The sequence below is a fragment of the Mercenaria mercenaria genome, chromosome 15 (assembly GCF_021730395.1).
Source record: "Mercenaria mercenaria strain notata chromosome 15, MADL_Memer_1, whole genome shotgun sequence".
In the NCBI taxonomy this organism is placed as follows: Eukaryota; Metazoa; Mollusca; class Bivalvia; order Venerida; family Veneridae; genus Mercenaria; species Mercenaria mercenaria.
Window position 1 is genome coordinate 73,598,812 of NC_069375.1, and position 22,651 is coordinate 73,621,462.

The following is a 22,651-nucleotide window of genomic DNA, read 5'->3' on the forward strand; positions in this document are numbered from 1 at the left end:
AAATTTGTGAGCTGGGAAGGACATCAATTCAGTTGGTGAACCGGGCAGGCGAAATTTTAGTTTACTGATTTTTCGGAAAGTTCATATTCCAATGACTAATCAAGGTATCACTTACCATAAAAGAACACCCGTCAATGCTTGGATTTATCAGAAATGCATGTAAACTCTTGTTATGCGACATAATATGGTGTGGTGAATAGGGAAGTGTTTCCATGAAGTGCATTGTGCACGAATGTTCTCTTAAACGGAAGGCTTTCTTGAAAAATGCAAACGTAAATGATAAACTAGACGCATGTGCGGGTACTTTCGACTATATGTCATTTCCGAATCTATTAGTTATCAATGTAATAATCGCAAGTTTACTCACCGAATCGAGATGTTTTGACACAAAAAAAAACAGCATCAGGAAGTGTTGCGCGCACCTCTTGATGACGTTCTATACCACCCCTGAATATCATCTTTCAAGGTACACGATTTAATCTATGACACACATAGCAAACAAACTATTTCCATATACGGTAATCAAGTCTTGTATTTCACGAAACGTGTGTTTCATGGACCTTACAAATCAATCTCACAGGAGGTAACAGTCGTGTGGCTTTAAACCTGGGAGTGTTTACGAATTTTGAATACTGACACAAGTTATAAAGTAATATTATGTTTGCATAGTTTTTGTAAAAGCGTAAGAAATTCGTACTTATAAACTTCTACGTTTAAAAAGTGGTGTTAAAATTAAACATCTTCATACAAAGTGAAAGTTTTTTTAATGGTGTAAATACGTGAATACTTGAAGACTTTTATTACAACTCGACAACGGATTGGAACGCTTGGAATTTTAATCAGCTGGAACAGACTAACATAGCTAAGGTAACTTTCGTCACACTTCTGTCAATCTGTTTTGGATAATAACTAAGAAAAGTTTATTGCGAGGGAGTATATTAATTAACCCTATTACATAAGTTTCAAACCCGATGACTATAACTGTCATCTAGTTAATTTCCAAACCAAATCACAGTTAAAAAACACCATATAAAGGACTGTGCCCCCCTCCCCGCTCTAGTGACCGATCAAAACAAACACTTTACAGGCCGAAGGTGAGAAATCGTCTTCACAATAATTATTTGCATTTCACGATGTGTGTAGTTTTTCGATAAGTTGAACATAAATATGTGCATGTGGTGATTTAAAGCCCTCTACAGACAGTAGGTTTTTGTTGTACAACACTAATTATCTCAAAGATGTACAATTTTGAAATTGTACATTTTTCACATACAGACAGTATCCCATTTCAATATAAATCACAGAGATTTACCTAGTAAACATAGTGCACCAGGTACTGAAAATAATGTAACCATTAATAATAAAAAATGATATTCACCTTTTTATGTCCCATGAATTTGATTACGCATGATACAAATAAGCCACGCCATGAGAAAACCAACTTAGTGGCTTTGCGACCAGCATGGATGCAGACCAGCCTGTGCATCCGTGCAGTCTGGTCAGGATCAATGATGTTTGCTTTTAAAGTCTATTGCAATTAGAGAAACCGTTAGCGAACATCATGGACCAGACTGCGCGGATGCTGGTCGGAAACGCACTATGTTGGTTTTCTCATGGCGCGGCTCAATTATTTAACTTTTCAGTGTCATCCTTTTTCCATTATGCATTAGAAGCCATTTTATATTCAGATTTGTGTTTATTTTTTGGGCAATTGTTTCTGGAATTTCATTCACTTGCCTCTTATCAACTAATTATTTACCAATTTGTTGCTTGTCAACGTGGGTGGTACGCAAGGCAACACTTACGAAATAGAACATGTCCTAATCTGTAAGTCAAGACTTAAGATTTACGAAATCAAGGAATAGCATCATACACACGATAATATTTGGCTGTACATCTTGAATTTAATTGGTGTTGTACAACAAAAACCTACCGTCTGTAGAGGGCTTAAAGCCCAATTTGTTGCTTGTCAACGTGGGTGGTACGTAAGGCAACACTTACGAAATAGAACATGTCCTAATCTGTAAGTCAAGAGTTTAGATTTACGAAATTATTTAGCATCATACACACAATAATATTTGGCTGTACATCTTGAATTTAATTGGTGTTGTACAACAAAAACCTACCGTCTGTAGAGGGCTTAACAGATGCAACATACAAGTAATGTTTATAAAATGCTGACTACGTTTTATACGACGGGCCCTTGTTTCGTATGCGCTAAACATCAACTCATGATAGTGAATATTTGTGACAATGTATTTAAGAATTCCTTAATGCATAAACAATTCATTGGCACGGATACGTTAACTGGACCTTTTTACCTTTGACCTTATAAGTGTGACACTGACTTTAAAGAGAATTTCTATAGTTTTTTTTTCCTTTCATAGATTATTTTTAATTCACATATATGATAGGAACATTTGTGCTGAAAACAATAAACAAATAAAAACAATGGGTCAGCAGGCTTGTTTTTGTGAAAAATGGTTTTGAACACACCCACTGTTACTGACACTGCCAGCGATTTTTTTTAAAAATTTTCATAATTACTGCTTTTTCATAAATACCAACCAAAATATACATCAAGACAACACAATAAAGTTTATTCTTTTTACATATTTTATTATTTACTTATTTGATATCATAGACATATTTGTAATACTATATCCTTACAATATTGGGTACAAATGAAAAAAAATCTTGTTTCCTATTCACTTTTGTGAACCTTTTCCAATAAAAAATACGTATAGTGAAGATTCTGTTTCATAGAATTTTTCCTGTTTTTCTTGTGTATGAATAATTGTATTGTGAGCATAAAAATGGCTAAAATATATGGGTCACCAGGCTAAATTTTATGTTAAGGCCGCTTGAATACAACACCTGTTCGGACGAACAATGGCACGAACCTGACCAAACTAATTACATGTATATCTGCTAAAAGTTAAAACATTAAAATTCTTAGATCTTTCTATATTTGAATACTTAATAATCTGAAAGGTGATATTGTCTTATCAGTACTAAGTCAATTGTCTTACATTATCTGAATGACACTGTCTTTGTACTAAAATGCGATGTCACAACACAACAAAAAAAATGGCAAGATATCTGTCAGGCAGAGTACTTGTCAATACAACATAAACAAGTATTAGCATTTGATTACTGATACAACTTATCAAAAATGTTATTTCATTCAATATTCCTCATATTTAAGTAACTGCAGAACCAAATGCAGAACACGTACAAACAGACCGGGCATACAGACTGCTTGGTCACTCTCCTTCCTACAAACTTTTTGGGTTATAGTTATGAAGAAATATTACAAGAGCAAGGGAAAAGCCGATGTTTTAGAAACAAGTCAGTTGCTAACAAAGATACAGTCTCTTTTTTTACGAAAGTCGCAAACATTTGTACAGTACTGCAGGCAAACATGCATTCAGTCAGGACATCACACCTCTTTCATTGACGATTATAAACTAACTTGGGGTTTTAGCAGTGATTTTATTTAATCTTACCAAACAAGCATTGTTTCTTATCCACGAACAATGGGATTTATATGTAGATGATTCATCAAGCAAGAAAACAAGTACTTTTGACGCCAACAGTTTGCAATTTATTTTGGACAAAATAAGTGATCAATCGAGCTCTTGCTATAACCTTACCTGTAATCATACTATATATATATCTTTATTTACGTCTCATTCTTGCATACATACATTTCATACAATTACATTATAATAAAAACATAAAATCATATGCAAGACCATTCTACTATAGAATTATAAGAGACTAAATTAAATACTATACATGTCACAAAATTCTATCATATTACTATTATTGTATTAAGAAAGATTAAAAAAAAAAAACAAACAAAAAAAAACAAAACACACACATTATGATGTGTAAAAACCGAGAAGCTGGCATTAATCTGGGCTTTTAATGGCCTAAAACTGCCATAAAACTGGACAATTACATTAAAAACTGAACGGCCAAAACACCACTAAGTGTTTCTAATAAAAAATGGTTTAAAAGAACAAATATTATAACAGATCAGATCTGTTATAAACTGATTAATACCAACCTCTTTTTAAAACATAATTGTCTACTACAGTCTTTCAATATTTTACATACAGTACCATGCATAAATACAACCGTTCTTAACACAAGCTGTCCTTAAGGCAGTGTGCTCCACTCTTCGGCTATTTGACAGTAACATGGAAATAATTCTATGTATAACAACTCAGTGACCTTGACCTTGGGTATAATGAGCCCAGCCCCTTTGACAAACTTTAACAAAGAAAGCTCGCGCCGACGCCAGATAATAACAAAGATATTTGACTTTATCAAAAATTTAACCCAAAATTCTAAGTTAAAAAGGGGCATAACTGTCAAATTCATATCAGAGCTACAGATATTGTTTCTCCTGGTGTAGACTCTGATAGTAAATAACTAGTTTAAGTTTCAAGTTAATAACTTTTATAGTTCCAGAGACATTTAACTTTATCAAAAAATTTTAACCCAAAATTCTAAGTCAAAAAGGGGCATGACTCCATCAAAATTCAAATCAGTTATGGGGATTGTTTCTCCTGGTGTAGACTAAGATAGTAAATAAATATTTTAAGTCCCTGGTCAATAGCTTTGACAGCAACAGAGATATTTGACTTTATCAAAAACTTTTACCAAACATTCTAAGTCAAAAAGGGGCATATCTCCATCAAAGTTCAAATCAGAGTTATGGGGATTGTTTTCCCTGGTGTTGACCCTGATAGTAAATAACTATTTTAAGTTTCAAGTCAATAGCCTTTATAGTTACAGAGATATTTGACTTTATAAAAAAACGGCGACAGCGACGCCGACAACGGGACGAGTGCGCTAGCTCTACTTTTTCTTCGAAAAGTTGAGCTAAAAAGCATGGCTGCTCCCATAAGTTACTAAAGACTGTGAAATCTTAACTGTATAGCTACTACATGTATAATTATTTTAAAAATGTACACATGCTAAAAGATAAAATAGAATCTTTACAATGGAAAAATATTAACACAGATTTCTAATAAAATTGATGATCATTACTGAGTGTATATCAACCCATATCTGCTATTTAATATTTGAAAGCAGGATTTTGCTGTTACATGTATCATTCTTGGATCAGATAGAATAAGACTTAACTTGTCAACATCTGATAAGTTACAGAAACTGTTCTCGTACAAAATAGCTTTTCTGAACAATTCATCTGTAACTGTTTCATACGCTGGACAATACAAAATGGTATGTTTTTCATCTTCTATACCGGAGAGACATAATGGACAGACTCTGTCATTAACAGGCAACCTTTCATACCGGCCTGTTTCCAAACGTAAAGGAGCCACACCACATCGGAATTTAGCAAGTGCTGACCTGTGTTTGTACGGCAAAATTGCAGATACATAATTCTCAGTTTCAAAGACATTTTTAAAATATCTATAAGTCCTAAGCTTATTCCCTCCAAGGCCACTAGTTCCTTGTTCGGCATTAATAGTATTTACTCAATTATCAATATATTTGCTTAAACATGCATCTTTAAGTTTATTAATACAATTAGACTTAGGCAAAGGAACATCCATGTTTACAAACTCATTACAATCATACTCATTCATAAGAGATGTCACTCTATAATGCCAGTTTCTACAATATCTACTACTGTTCAAATAACCGTACTTAAAACATTTATAATTCACTCTATTTTCTTGCATATGTGAGTATCGAACCCATAAATTTGCAACACATTTCATTTGTCTAACACAAACTGGTTCCCATCCCATGTCGCCAGAAACTGCTGCTGTTGGTGTATACCGACCAGTTCCCAAATACAGACGCATTGCCCTATTCTGAATAGCCTCAATACAGGAGAACTGCTTTGTGCCCCATATAGCCGCACCATAACTTATGACCGGCCACACAACAGAATCATACAGTTTTGTGAAGACATGGAATGGCATCCCTCCAGTACTATGATATTTAGCTATTAACACAGCTAGAGCTCTACCTGCTGATTGTGCAACATACTTTGCTGTCAAATCATAATTAAGGTGTTCATTTAATACTAGTCCCAGGTACTGATATTTATCAACAAGGCCTACAGATTGATCACCACATTTAAAATCGAAACCAGACCTAGGACAAGATGGATTTCTAAAATGAACTATATTACTTTTACTAAAATTTATCTTCATACTATTTGAGGAACACCAGTTTGACAACAAATTAAGCATACTCTGAAGATCATTTTCATTTTGAGCTAGTAAAACAATATCATCTGCATAGAGCAGAATTGATAGATTTGTTCCATTGTCTAAACTTATTCCCAGATCTAGGGCTTTCAGTTGTACAGCTAGATCGTTGATAAAGCAGTTAAACAAAATTGGAGACAGACTACAGCCCTGACGTAAACCAATTTTGACGTCAAACCAGTCAGTACAATAACCATTAACTTTAACACAAGATTTTACTGTTCCATACAATGACATAATAGCACTATACATTTTGCCATTTACACCCATGTTGCTCAGTCGTTTCCAAAGAATCTCTCTGTGGACGGAATCGTACGCTTTGTGGAAGTCTATGAAAGCTGCGAATGTGGGCAGCTTCTTCTTAAGTCTAGTTTCTATGACTGTAGTCAATGAAGCCAAATGATCTATTGTACTGCGGTTTTTCCGGAACCCGTTTTGCTCATCTACCAACTTATTGTTACGTTCCATCCACTGACAAAGTCTTTGGTTCAGCACTGAGCAGTAAAGGTTTTATACAGTTTGGGCTAAAGTTATTCCCCTATAACATAATGGATTTCTAGGATCATTTGTTGAGGATTTCGGTATTGGGTTTATAATACCCTTACCCCAGTCAGCTGGGATTTTACCCGTATTAAAACACACATTAAAAAGTACATGTAAAGCAGAAATTAAAGTATCATTTTTATAGACTTCGTATGGTATATTATCAAACCCACATGCCTTTTGAGACATGGCCTTAATTATAGCCTTTCTGATTTCAAAAATTGTAAAATTATCATTGAATTCAGGTTCTAATGGAACATTCACATTTGATACCTGTACATGTATATTAGGTTGACAATCACTATTAACAGAGCCATTTACCTGAGTACCAGTATCATTATTATACAAATTTTGAAACCTTGTTTTCCATACATGTAAAACAGAATTGACGTCTGTCAAAATAGAACCATTTTCATCTTCTACTTCCATTGGTATTGAAGGCTTTTATAACTAGCAACCCCAATTTTCCCTATAGTTTTCCAAAATTTATTCTGATCATTTTCAACATGTTCCAACATTTCATTTTGAAGTTTGTACCAATATCGACGTTTTGCTTTTTGTACTTCTTTATCAAACAATTTCCGACTGGAAACAAAAACAGACTTCAAAAATTTCTTTTGTACTGAACTGTTACAGGATAACCAATTTTTCTCTGTAGCACAAAGCTTGTTCCACAAAGTTGTGAGAGTTTCACTCCACCAGGGCTTTCCCACTCGTTTTTTCTTACTATACATTTTACTATTACTTACAGTAGTACGCTTAGATGGAATATGTTCAGTCATTTCTCCCTTTAAAGTAGCACACAAGTTACTGTACGTTGTATCAATTTGTTCTTGAGTGCGAAAGCCCTGCTCGAGATTATCTACCATAGTTTGAATTTCAGATACCACAACAGGATTTTGTAAGAAGTTTCCAGGTATTGCATTTAAATCAAATTTGGTATAACAGTTTTTGTCTGACCCACTTGCTGACTGCTTGGGTACTGAATTATTTACAGTAATTTTCCCTGTTAAGATAGAATGATCGGGAATTCTCATCTGGCCCTGAAGATTTATATGGTTCACTAAATCTAACATTCTTATAACATTAAAATCTGTAAACAGATGAAAACTGTCATGACCAACAAGACAATAATCCCCCACTGAGCAGCCTTGGGGCCGTATACATATGAAATCATTCTTTACAAAATTTCTGCCATTTAAAATACAAAAATTACTGTTTATTAAAAAGTCAATTAAAGCACCACAATATTCATTGCGTTCAAAATCAACAATATCTCTGTGAACAATATGATCAATACCTTCAATATAATCTGTTTCATTTCCAACACGACTGTTGAGGTCACCACAGACAAATATTGTACCTGTATTTTGATATTCGTAAATACCACTTAAAATACTATCATAAAATTCAGACGCATCTACCTGTCTGGTTGACCCCTTTGGAGGCAAGTAACATACACAACAGAACATACAATTCCCATCAACCTTGTTTTGTAAACATATCCATAAAATCCCATCATGTTCAGCATTTACTAAATTTACATCAAAATCATTTAACAAAGAATTCTTAACCAAAAACCCAACCCCTCCTACTAGCATGATGTTATATAAAGAAACAGGTTTCTCCAAATTTTAGCTGTCAGATTGTAGTTTTGATCGGTCGTAATAGGAAGTGTGGGGGATACATTCGTTTATAGGGTGTGTACCTCTCTCGACTAGTCCCATTGCCTACTTATTTAGAAGTATATCAAAACTAGATCGGATAAAAACTGACTGATTCTGGTCAATTGACAGTATTGTTAATATTCTATTAATGTTGCCAGAAATCTAGACACACAAGAATATCCATTCATATTTTAATGTAATCTTTGCAGTTTGTGAAATTAGATCTTGTCTAAACACATTTTGCACGTAACCCAAATGCACGAGAGTAAGGGTATAAAAGGTTATCTATAGGGTGGGGTATCATACCAGATTTTAAAGTTATAAAAATATGTTCTGATTTTGTTGAGGTTATGGACTGATGTTTAAATGATAATGAGCAATTTTCAATGTGATTTTTTTATGAATAAATAGACTGTAGTACTGCAATGTAATTGATTTCATTTTCTGCTGTAGACGGTGTTTTAGTTTTTGTTAACTAACATAAAAACTTTACATTATACGGGAAAACAAAAGCTGGACTATTATTCTGTATCTCTATAAGGTACAAATTTTAAATGTTCTAAATAATCTTAAATACCTAAAATACTTTTTCGATATTTTTTCTAATAATAATATTTAGAACAAAAATGCTATATTCACGGTAATGACCGTTCTTAAAGGTTACAGGATATTTCAGTTATTTATATGTTTCAAACGAATGCAGGAAAGTGTTCAATCAGTGATATATTCATTGTACACTGTATTTGCTGTGAGCTTGGATTAAGATGCGCACGAGATAACATGCCAAAGCACGATAAATGATCTGAAGCGTTCTGTCCGATATAATCAATATTCAGAAATAATTTGTGTATCTTACACGTAGCACCGCAACAGACAAAATTAAATATGTTCACATTAACATTTTTGTAACAATTATATAGGCAATGTCTGCGAAAAATCAATTATACAATGCTGTTGACCCACCCGCTTACCTCAATAGGAGGAGCGTTTCTTTTCGGATTGCAGGATCGCGAGTTCGATCCCCTTGCGAGGCGTATGTTCTCCGTGACGATGTGATAAAAATATTGGTCTGAAATTATCCTTCCTCCACCTCTGTAATTAATTCATTTCAAGAAGTTGGCAGTTACTTTCGGAAAACAAGTCTGTACTGGTACAGAATCCAGGAACAATGGTAAGGTTAACTGCCCGCCGTTGCATGACTGAATACTGTTGATAAATGGCGGCTAACTCAAAACATACAAGAAATACGATACAGTTTTAGAACGAGTTACATAAATACATTTACTCCCTCAACTTCTTGTGTAAAACAAGGTTATATATCGGCATAACCATTATGTCCATTATTTTGAACCATTGTAGGTAGCCGTTTTGGATTCTTTTCGCCCCAAAGGGCCACTGGGTCTCCAAAGATATCTGTCCCTGTTTTAAATTAACCCCCGTCCCCTTGCCGGCTGATAAAATAAAATAACTGTTTGACTTATCCTCTATCAAATAAAACAAACAGAACAATTTATTCATAAACTTTGTACATAAGTTTGTCAAGTTACACGTTAAATGACCTGTTATACACTTACTGACTAAACATTATTTTTTAAAACTTTGACGTGGTAGAATTCTAATGGAAAAATGTGGGGGTTACCCAAAATAATTTAATTTCATGTTTAGCACATATCTTTCTTATATAAAGCAAATATTTCAATCTGACAGAAATACGTGACCATAATAAGGTAAACGTGGCACTTGGGAGGTGATTTAAATCAGATTGCCAAATATTTAAATTAGTGATCGACATTGCTTTGAAGAAAAACAGATAAAGAAACCTTATGGTTATCTTGTAAAATTGCTCTGCAGTTTTCTGCTATAATACCCATTATACAGATATTTAAACGTGTCAAGATAATGCTTAGAAAAGGTAAATCATGTGGCATCATGGGTACCTAAATTACATGCATCAAATTTCAGAAGATTATCAATAAAGATTTCAGAAATAAATGTACTTGGTTTCAAATGTCATTAGGATTAGTGTTTGAAATTATTTTTTTGTGGAGTGGCATTGCAGTATTTTTCAAATTATCAGGAAATTTATTTCGGTAAATCAGCATTTTCTTTCAGTCGTTTATTAACCCGGTAAGTCACGTACTTTTAAATAAAACGACTTACAACCGCTCAATAGGAGAGGTAAGAGACGTGTTATTGAACTCTGATGTCATCCGTATTTGTTTTGAAAAGCATTGAGTATATTTCATATTATTGCACACACCATGTTTGCTATATTTCCATATTGGAGCCTCCATGGCCGAGTGGTTAAAGGCAAAGAAAATCTCCTATATAAGTGACCCCCCCCCCCCCCACCCCCAAATACCAGATTTTTTAATCCCCAATATACAAGATCCTATCTGGTCCAGTCTGATAAAGGTCCATAAAACCCCTGTAGACTTGACATGTAGCCTAATTATTGTCAGAGAATCATAAATTTTATTGCCTACAGATAAATTGGTTATTTCCTGTGTTTTGCATTTCATTGATTGAAATGCTTTTTTTTTAGAATATACACAAATGTTTTTTTTAATTGATGTTGATTAATGTCCTGGCCAGTTAAATTATAACTCTTATAGCAAAGCAATTCTCACTCCTTAACCTTTAATTAATTATTTAAAACTTAATAAAAGAAATTAAAAGTTTGTTTATCCAATGATTTTGATCTTTTTATCAAAAGCAACGAAAAAAAAAAGGAAAAAAAAGATAATTGCTGGATTTTATTAGAAATTAAAGAAGCGTTCAGTTGCATTTTTAATAGATAAAATGGAATATGGATAGAAGGGTTTTATATATTAAAAATGCATAATTCCCCTTGTGTTGTCTAAATAATGTTTCTTTTATGTATAATAAAATCCAGCAATAAAGAGATATCATTGTTCAAAATACACATACTTTATTATTTCTAAAAGCTATGTGCCTGAATGCATTTTTTTTATATTTTTGATTAAAAAAAAACAAAAAAAAAAAAAAAAAAAAAAAACAGCAATGATGAAATGTAATTGTTAAAAAATTTGATTATTAAAAATATGATAAAAACACTGTTGTATCTTATCACTTTGTTTATTCAGCCCTAATTCAATCAAGCTTTCTAAACTGGTTATAAAGGTGAGAACTGATTTGCTATGAAGGTGAGAAATATCACCTGTAATTTATGTACTGCACAGTAGCTATACAGTAGCTTATTATGATTTACAGAAACAAGTCTATCAATGGTCCAGGCTTGTGTATTGGCCATTACCACCAATACGCAGACCTTATCATTCCCATAGGCCACATACCAGGCATACCAGAATCAGTGTCTTTAAGGTCGCTGACTTCAAATCACTTGCCCGTCATCGATGTGGGTTCGAGCCTCACGAGCGTATCTGAGTAGGAGCCAGTGGCTTACGGAAGTCGGTTCTACATGGCCTCGTGATGAAATAATGCACGGAGGGGCACCTGGGGGCTTCCTCCACCATCAAAGCTGGAAAGTCGCCATATGACCTAATTGTGTCGGTGCGACGTTAAACCCAACAGAATAAATAAATAAATATTTCCATGTATTTATAGTTCAGTTGTCATTGATCTATTTCGAGCAAAAAAGTACAAAAAAAAGAAGAAAAAATCGGAATGTATTTTTATGAAGTTTTTATAATGATGTATAATTTAACTTTCTTTCAAGATATTGCAAGTCCTGAAAACGTTACAGTAGACATCAAATAAATTCATGTTTTGTTTGCATATATATATCTCCTACTGTTAAAGTGGTATTCATTTATTCTGTTCATACTGCATTCAAAAATACGTATTAGTATTCAGATATAACACACAAAATGAAAGCTACTGAAAACGGCACATCCGTACCAGTGCCGTTACAACCACTTGCCGCTCTAGTAAAAAAAAGACACACCCAAGTTTAACTGTAATTCGCCTACTAATAACAATAAATTTCCTGAATCAATAGCCCTAATAACATTAACAGTAGTGCCGACTGTAAAGTGTAGTTTGCAAGGTACTAACTCACATATTTTAAGCAAAATATGAAATTGACTAATCAAAACTTATAGACATAAGATTTGTGCAAAACGTTTCTATACATGACCAAAATATTGTGTAGAAGGTAGTAAGCTTCTAAAATAGCTTTGAAATAATGCAGAAAATTTTCATTTTTTTTTTTTTTTTTTTTTTTTTTTATACCAGATTTATATAGCGCCCTTTTCATGATCAATTTCACGTTCAAAGGCGCTTTACATATTTCAAATGCAGCCACACAGGGCGCATAATTCATCCTCTACTAGTACAGACACAGAGCGATCTGACCAGAGGGACAGAGTGAGACAAAGCCCCCACGACAGAGAGATCAGAAATCAGATAGAGGCTTGTCCGGCTAACTTAGCCTAGCTCGTTTCGAATAGACAGCCTGGTTCTTTAACGTGCCCAGTGTATAGCACTGATACACGCAAGGATTGCCTGGGTTCCTGACCAGTACACCTTCTAGTATTTCTTCCCGTATTTGTACCATTATCTAACGTGTATTTTCACCCAACTATATTATTTTTTGTGCCATAATGATGCCTATTCCTTTTAAATAGGCTCTGTACTTGGAAGGAAATGACCTCGTTGACTATTTATCTTCCTTTTAAATTAATAGTAAACCATATACTGTGTAATTATCACACATTCACCGCATTGCCTCTTCAGCAAACAACAGGTTAGAAAATAATACCCACCCAGTTTCACTTGCAATTTCAAGAAACATTTGAAAAATGAAAAATCAGAATGTTACGGTAGCTACCTGTCTGTTAATAATCAGTTACTGTTTTAAAGGTCTTAAGCGGCAAGAAATCTAGCCGAAATCGTGTTTATGCCAAGGAAAGTGTTACACCTTGTCACATCAAAGACAAAACAGAAATGCGTTACTATCTAGCTCTGTTAAAATGCATTTATATGTGTATAAATTGCTACGGTAGGTTTGAAAACAGATGGTTAAACGCTGCTTTTTGTCAGTTTAGAGAGAGACTTTATAGATACTTTGGGACAGTCTTGAACGTGCCAAGAATGAGGACCTTTTTATTTTTGTGCAAACAGTGTAAGGCTTTGTCAATAATGTCACGCGGTGAAGTTTGTCAAAAAGACATTTGGGTTGCTAGTAGTCGTCACTACCATTGCTAGCAGCCAAACTCAAATAATTGCTTCTTATGTGTTAAGTCAGGATCAAGCGTTTTAGTTTGTTTCCCAAGCTTCATATTAGAGCCGTGTCAGTTAGAGAATATTAAATAGATAATCAAATTTAATTATTTAGAATGTTAATAAATGTTTTGTAAGCAAGTATACAGGTTTGGTTATTGGTTTGAAAAGTACAAGTGAATGTAGCACTTGCGTCGTCACGGTTTCTGGGTCAAGGTCTTTCTCTCTATTTGCTGCTACTTAAACGGAAATATAGCGGCACTTCCTGGTCGATATCTGTCTCCCTGTCTGTCTGCCTCTCCAATTAATACATTTCATGGCAAGCTTGGTGGAAATTAACATGCTGAAAATTTGCCCAAACCGTGAGCGGGTAGCTTTAATTAAATTGTAGTTATTTCTTTCGAATGACGCCATTTTATGTGTATAACACCAGATCACTTTAGGTCCTCCATAGTATTATGCACTGAACTTGTTTATATGAAATTACAATGTAAATTAAGTTGTTTAATACAAATACATGGTAAACGTAAATATTGTTTTGGAATAAACATATAGCCCTGCATTTTGATTTCGACTTTCAAAGATTTCTTTCGCCTGATATTTTTAAACTTCTATTTGCAGAAATGAGTTTAATGAAAACATATTTCTCAAAGGAGGAGTTACAACGCATGTACATATCAAATGAAACATATATTTAAATGTCAAACTTCTACATACTTGAAAAGACTACGTTCTCTCCAGAGTTTAATTTTTCGGTACCATGTCATTGAAACACCCATTTCGTAAAATAGAATAGTTAGTTTGATAACAATATATGGAGGTACTTTGTTTGATCCGTAGGTCATAAAATAAACAGTCTACCTTGAAAGGTGATATTGTCGTTCAAGGTCTGTCGACTTTGTTCAAATATCTGTACAAAATTGATATTGCCGTCAGTGCAAATGTACTCGTTCAAACTTGGAAATCTTCCTTTAGTAACACATAGAAGTCCATATAAAACGTATCTCTAACATTGAAAAATACTTGGAGAAGTTAAAACCTTTTTTAAAGTTTTAAACTTTTCTAACCCGTTATTTCATCATTAGACTACCACATGTTGACAAAATCGAATGAAACTTGATACATTGTCTAATGATTACTTAAATCTTGACCCTGTAATGAAGTATTTCGACCCCCATAGAATAACGACCCCCCGGTCATTATTCTATAGAAAATGTGACTCCTTTCCTGTAAAATATTGACTCCCCTTATAAAAAACTGACTCCCTTTGAAAACTCTATAGAATAACGACCCCCGGTCATTATTCTATAGAAAAACTGACCCCTCCAAGTAAAATACTGACTCCCTAAAGATGACTCCCTTCGAATCACATAGAATAACGACCCCGGTAATTATTCTATAGAAAAAGTGACTCCTTCCATGTAAAATACTCACTGCCGAAATTACTACATTCGAACTCTCATACAATATTGATTCCCGGACATTATTCTATTTAAAAAAGTTACTCTTTCCGTGTAAAACACCGGCTCCTAAAAAGACTTTCGACGATAATATCTATTAAAAAGTGATCCCCACTAAACCTAACGGACAAATTTACTAGATCTACAACTCTAATACCCTCCATTGCCAATAGTTACCATTTTGATTGTACTACTACTACTGGTGCCGCTACTTCTATTGCTGTTACTACATGTACTTCTTCTTCTTCTACTACTACTACTACTACTTCTACTACTACTACTACAACTGCTACTACTGATACTACTATACCTGCTTCCACTAATACGTCTTGTACATCTACATCTTCTTCTCCTGCTGCTGTTGTTGCTGTCACTTATTCCTCTGCTGCTGCTGCTGCTGCTGACGCTGCCTGCCTGCTGCTGCTGCTGCTGCTGCTGCTGCTACTGCAACTGCCACTACCACTGCCACTACTACTACTACTACTACTACTTTCTATTGTTGCCGCTACCGTACTTTACTGCCACTGCTAAGTATTGCAACTTCTATTACATGTAATACTAAGTTCTATGCTAGCAGTTTCTTGTGCAGTTTTCTTCTGAAGAATTACTTCATACCGAAGTTTGCAGGAATTATTGACACTGGTGTGTTTTGTGAACGTATTGTGATTTGTTATTTTCCTGAAAAAAAAATGTATACACCAAGATACAGCGTCTAGAAATAGAATCCCTTTTCCCGTTGCGGAATGCTCTGATTTCTGTGTCAAGTGATGGTATCTGGGGCTAATGGTCAAACGGAAGGACGGACGGACGGACAAGAGCAAATCTATATGCCCCCCTCCCCCGAGTGGGGGCATAAAATGCAGCAATTAGGCCTTAGATACATGAGTTATCACTAAATTTGACCAAATGACCGGGGGTCGTTTTTTTATGGGAGTCAATATTCTTCGTGAGGTTCAGTTTACTTCACGTCGGGAAGTCATAGTACTATGATCTGGAGGTCATAATACTATGACCGGGGGGTCACTTTTTCTATAGAATAATGACCGGGGGGTCATTATTCTATGGGGGTCGAAATACTTCATTACACCGGCACTCATGAATATTTCGAATATTTACGTAATTTAATTATCGATGTACGTACACAAATAGCGTTGAAACTACGAAAATATGCACTTCTGAGCTGATATTATGCCAGATATGCAAATAGCTATGAGGACAAAAAGTCCAGCTGCCTATAACGGGGTTGTGAGTTCGAGGCGGTCAATTGCTACACTAACCATGACCTTTTTAATTCATTGTTTAAAGTAATACACTAGTATTCAATAATATTCTGTCTACATGTCATTAAAAAATCCGGAAATATTCAAAATATCAACGTGATTAAGTGTTGATTTATCTTTAAAAAATATGATTTTTAATGCCTTTTAAAGTAATACTATGGTTAATTGAGCAACAAAAAACAAGGAAGAATATCCAACAGGGAAAGCCACGTTCAAAAACGCAGCTTTCCCAAAGACACACACGAACAACTCTCGCATACCACACACAAAAATGAACACAAAAGGACAAAACAAACAAATACAGGAACACAGTTGGGCACCGCCTTGGAACGGTCGGTGGCAAAACCACCACTGGGGAGTTTAAACTGGTTTATGGTGCATCTAACCTCCCTCTTAGCCCCACTATGTTCCAAAGTCACAAGACAGTGTAAATAAAAGTAATGCCCGCCAGATGTTCCCTAACATACGTAAAGCCTACAGAAAAAAAAATCCAAGTACTTAAGTCCTTAGTTTTTAACATAAATCTGAACGCTAATATATACGCGGTAACGCTCTATTTGACTTTAAACCTGGCCTGGGAGTGATTACAAAGTTTAAAAATGTTTTAACAATTTATAAATTAATAAATGTTTGCATATATCTTGTAAAAACATAAGAAATTCGGGCTCATAAACTTCTACGGTTTAAACACTGGTGTTAAAATTAAACATCTTCATACAAAGTGAAATATTTTTAGTGTTGTGAATACGTAAATACCTGGTCTTTTTTATCATACAATTCAACAATGGATTGGAACGTTTGGAATCTTAATCAATGGGAATAGACTAACATAACTAAGGTAACTTTCGTTATACTTCTGTCAATCTGTTTAGGATAATATATAATTAAGAAAGTGTTTTATTGCGAGGGCATATATTAACTAACCTTATTACATATGTTTCAAGCCCGAAAGGTTTAACTTTCATCTAGCTTATTTTCCATAACCATCCCGGAGTGTATGTCTCCGCATTTCTCTCTTGTCTAGTCCCATCGCCTACTTATTTAAAAGGATTTCTCAAAATGCATTACATGCGCAAAAATATACCTACATCGGATAATAACTGACTATTTCTAAAATAATGAACTGACCAATTGACAGAATTGCTAGTATTCTATTAATGTCGCCTCAAATCTCGACACACAAGAATATCCATTCATATTTTAATGTAATCTCTGCAATTTGTGAAATTAGGTGTTATCTGATCACATTTTGCACATAACCCTAATGCGCAAAAGTAAGGGTATAAAAGTGTAGAATGCTTTTAGGTAGGGGTATTATACCAGATTTTAAAATTATAGAAAAGATATTCTTATTTTGTTGATGTTATGGACTGCTCTTTAAATGATAAAGGGAAGTTTTCAATGTGATTTTATATGAATAAATAGGCTGTAGTACTACAAAATAATTGATTTCTTTTTCTGCTATACTCAGTGTTTTAGTTTTGTTTGAAACTTTACGTTATACAGGAATAAAACGCAACATTATTGCTTCGTTTACAAAAAAGGAATTAATCAAAAGCTGTCGATGGTTATCTATGTTGTATTTTCATAAGTCAAAAATCTTAAAAGTGCACATTAATCTAAAATACAAAAATGTACCTAAAATTTAAAAATAATTTATAGCAAAGGAGTGTTTTAACACTATTTATGCACGATGCACGATTTATACGTCGGGTTACCGCCCGAGTGATCAATAGTGTTTAAACACTCTTTTGCTATAAATTATTTCGATTCTAATATGTCGTTAATCTAAAACAGTAGATGAAATATTGTAGCGCTCTTTCTTTGTAGCAACCAAAACTTTGACATCATTGCACCTTAACGTGACGTCATTTTAGCGTAAGCGTGTTTTAACTGAGACAAGCATATGATAATACTTATTCGATATATATTTCCTTAATATTTATAACAATAATGCTAAATTCATGGTAATCATCATTTATAGTATATTTAAGTTTGTGACAGGAAAGGCCGTACCGGTGACAGTAACCATCAGAACAAATCAACACCCTTTACAATATTTACAAATTTATTTACATAAGATGATTATTTACAATGAATAGATGATATGAAGAAAAAAAAACTGATTATAAGAAAAAAAAAAAAAGAAAGTTCAGTATCTCTAGATACAAAAGTTCTTATAGTCCATTCTAATCTGACGTGACACAGGTCTTTAATGTAATTGTGAACTTTAAGTAGCACAAACAATATATGACAACATAACTTCTAGTCCCTTTAAACCGTGAATACGTTGATTCCGTATTGGCTCCCTATGGTGGTAGGTGATTGCATCCCTGAGCTGACTTCAGAGGATAACAAAAATCATCGTCTTTGCGGTTTACGGCACAACCATGGGACGAAGGCTCTGCGCTGGGAATATCACATCCAGGCGAGTGAAGACAAGTGAACCTCGGGCATTGTACTTCCGGGTTATGACGTCACCAGGTAAAATCGTCTGGCGGAAGAAGCTCGATCGAGCATAAATTTCTAGCAAGAAAATAATTCAGACATAGATTCGTCTATAAAGTCGGAAGGTGGTGTGCGCAAGGCATAACTAGTCCAGTCTATTTAAAGGGTAATGTCCCGCCAAATACTAAATTTCATGGGATTCACGGATAATCCGTGTGCTATGACTATTGTCATTTTCACGGGATTCACGATATAGCCGGGGAATCTAACTACTTTGGCGCGAATTTAAATTGACAATTTGAGGCCCATTGTAGTGGTTTTTGGGATAAAAACATAAATTACTGAAGTTTATAAAATATCAACTTTCTTATTACTGAACAGAATTTAATGAAATTTACATGGAAATTTAAGTTATGAAATACAGAAAAGCATGAGAGGTATTTTATGCGTGAAATCTGACATTTACCTCAATAACTCAAAAATTTACAAAAAGATGATGCAATACCTGCATTTACAATACAGATAAAATAAGGCCCGTATGTCAATTTGTGACACACGTCCCCACTTAAAAAGAAAATTTATAATTTTCTTAGATGAAACAAAATGACATACTGAAAATAGCAAACACAACAACAACAAAAAAAAAACAACAACACACTGTCACTATCTGTACACCATATAATATAGCCACCTGTCTACACTCTACTCAAATAATCTGCGCCTACATTTTCTCTACCAGGAATTGCTCTAATACTGATCGTATATGGCTGTAATGCTAATGCCCATCTCATCAGCCTGGAGTTGCTAAGTTTCGCTTTATTCAAATAAGTGAGCGGCTGATGATCTGTCTCTAATACAAAGTCTTTACCGAACAAATACCGGTGAAACTTAGCTACTGCCCATACTATCGCTAAACACTCCTTCTCTATCACTGAGTACTTTTGCTCCCTAGGTAGCAATTTTCTACTCGCATACGCTACAGGTAATTTCTCTCCATCACTTTCCTGAAGCAATACTGAGCCTAAACCTACATCTGAAGCATCTACTCTCAATATAAAAGTCTGCTCTAAATCTGGCAACTTCAAAATAGGCGGACCCATTAAGCTAGCCTTCAAAGTCTGGAAAGCCTTTTCTTGACTTTCACCCCACTCTACAAGATTTTGCTGACCTTTTTTCGTCAAATCTGTGAGTGGAACTGCAATGGCGGCAAAATTGGGGATAAACTTTCTGTAAAATCCGACTACACCTAAGAATGAACGTATTGCCTTCTTGGTTTTCGGTCTCTCGGCATCCTGTATAGCCTGTACCTTATTTGGAACTGGTTCAAGGGTCTGAACATCTCCTATCATGTGCCCTAAACATTCTAGCTTCTGAAAACCTATAAAACACTTAGTCGGTTTTGCTGTTAACTTAGCCTCTCTTAGTCTGGTTAACAACTCAGAAAGTGCTACTACATGTTCTGGCCATGTGATTGTATACACCAGGATATCATCAATGAAGCTATCTGAGTGCCCTAGGTCCTTCAAAACCTTCCGCATTAGTCTACAAAACGTTGCAGGTGCGTTAACTAATCCAAAGGGCATCTTACGGAACTGGAACAAACCTTTTGGGGTTTCAAAAGCAGTCATGGGTTTAGCCTTTTCAGACAAAGGAACCTGCCAGTAACCTTTGCTCAAGTCTAGTTTAGAAAAATATCTATACTTAGATAGCTTTGAAAACATCTCCTCCATGTTTGGCATAGGTTCAGCATCGAAAACCGTCAGTTTGTTGACCTGACGAAAATCTATACAGAACCTAATACTGTTATCTTTTTTCCTTATGAGGACAATAGGGGAGGAAAATGGAGCATTTGATGGTTCGATTACTCCCAACTCTAACATTTTATCTACTTCCTCCTTCACTACTGGCTGCGAATGAAAAGGAATAGGATAACCCTTTACTCTTATCGGATCTGTAGTTGACAACTGAATATCATGTTCAACTAAGTTAGTATTTCCAGGAATATCTGTCAGTACATCTGAGAAATTTTCTAACAAATCTACTACTTCCTGTTTACATGCTACTGTAACTTCGGATTTACCTCTACATCTTTGTACGTTTCTGTACCCTGCTTTATAGGACACAAAACTATATCCTTTTCTACTCTACTCGAAAACTCATCACTACTTTCATTCGGATCTAATCTGTCATAATCTCTCTGATCCTCCTCTAAATAGCTTCTCCAACCTTACTTAAAATAACCCTTATCTGGTATAGACTTACTATCATCCTTCCTTTCACAGTACTGTTTCAGCATGTTTGCATGAAACGTTTTCAACTTTCCGTCTACATCTATCCTGTAATCTAGTCTATTTACTACCTCTACTACTACGTAAGGACCCTTCCAATGTAACAACAACTTATTATGTTTCGTAGGTAACAATACAAGTACCTTACTACCTCCTTAAACCTCCTATCTCTAGCCTTCCTATTGTAATACTTTTTGTATCTAGCACTACTTTTTGCTAACTGTTGCTGAGCTATCTTACACGTATCCTCCAACTTTTCTTGCAATCCATAACATACTGGTAAGTGGTTTTTAACCTCATCATTCTCCGTCTTACCAGCCCATAACTCTCTTAGCACAGTTATCGGTCCACGGATTGTTCTACCATAAAGTAACTCAAAGGGAGAAAATCCCAAACTTTCTTGCGGAACTTCACGGTAAGCAAACAACATAGCATTCAAATACCTATCCCAATCTCTAGGTCTCTCACTACACATACGCTTCAACATTTGCTTCAAACTACCGTTAAACTTCTCTACTAAACCGTTACACATAGGGTGATACGGTGTTGTAGTTAACTGCCTTAATGACAATAACCTGCTTACTTCTGCCATAAGTTCTGACGTAAACTGCGATCCACAATCGTAAGCATTTCCTCTGGCACTCCTAATCTACTATACATATCTACTAATTGCCTCTGCTACTCTCTCAGTTTCAATACTAGGTAGTGCTATGGCTTCCGGATATCTAGTAGCATAATCTACCATAGTCAAAATGTACCTTTTTCCTATCAGTCATAGTTCGATCGGACCAACGATATCGACGGCAACTCTCTTAAACGGAGTATCAATCAAAGGCATTTTTCCTAACGGAACTTACTTACTCTACCCTTAGCTATAGTACGTTGACAAATACTACATGACTGACAGTACCTCCTAACCTCTGCCATTACTCCTGGCCATAAAATTCGCCTAATACCCTATCACTAGTTTTCCTTATACCTAAATGGCCTGACAGTAATGAATCATGTGCAACTTTCATCACAGTTTCTCTAAGACATTAGGTACAATCAACTGTCTACTTTTGTCTAATTCTGGGCGGTATACTCTCTATATAACAATCTATTCCTAATCTCAAACCTAACTGAACCTTTACCTCTACACTGCTTAATCGTACCTTCCTCAGCCTTCTTTCTACACAAATCTAAAGTGCTATCTTTCTGTTGCTTTTCTAAGAACTCCTCTCTAGATATATCTAAAATCTGAGACGGAACTTTAAGCTTTACTTGCTTCTTAACTTTGGCTTGCGCCCTAGTCTCTACTGCTGACGCTAAACTACTAAACTGAGGTTCTACAGCTCCCTCTGCGTTACCAATTATAACATCATTGGTAGGATTATCTACAACCAACGCCTCTACTGTACCCTTGAAATACGGACAATCAATATCTATTCTAGCTACATCTAGCCTATGTTCACTCCCATCTATGTACTTACATCTACGGGTTTTCTCTAAAAACTGACC

At 34.9% G+C, this 22,651-nt stretch overlaps 1 protein-coding gene across 1 annotated transcript in view; it reads left to right on the forward strand.

Annotated features, from left to right (window-relative positions):
- Positions 1-8,725: 8,725 nt before the first annotated feature.
- LOC123542285 (uncharacterized) overlaps positions 8,726-22,651 on the forward strand; it is a 35,706-nt gene continuing 21,780 nt past the window's right edge. The window contains exon 1 of the mRNA XM_053524336.1: positions 8,726-8,741. Coding sequence (XP_053380311.1) covers positions 8,726-8,741 — 16 coding nt within the window. The remainder of the gene's footprint in view (positions 8,742-22,651) is intronic.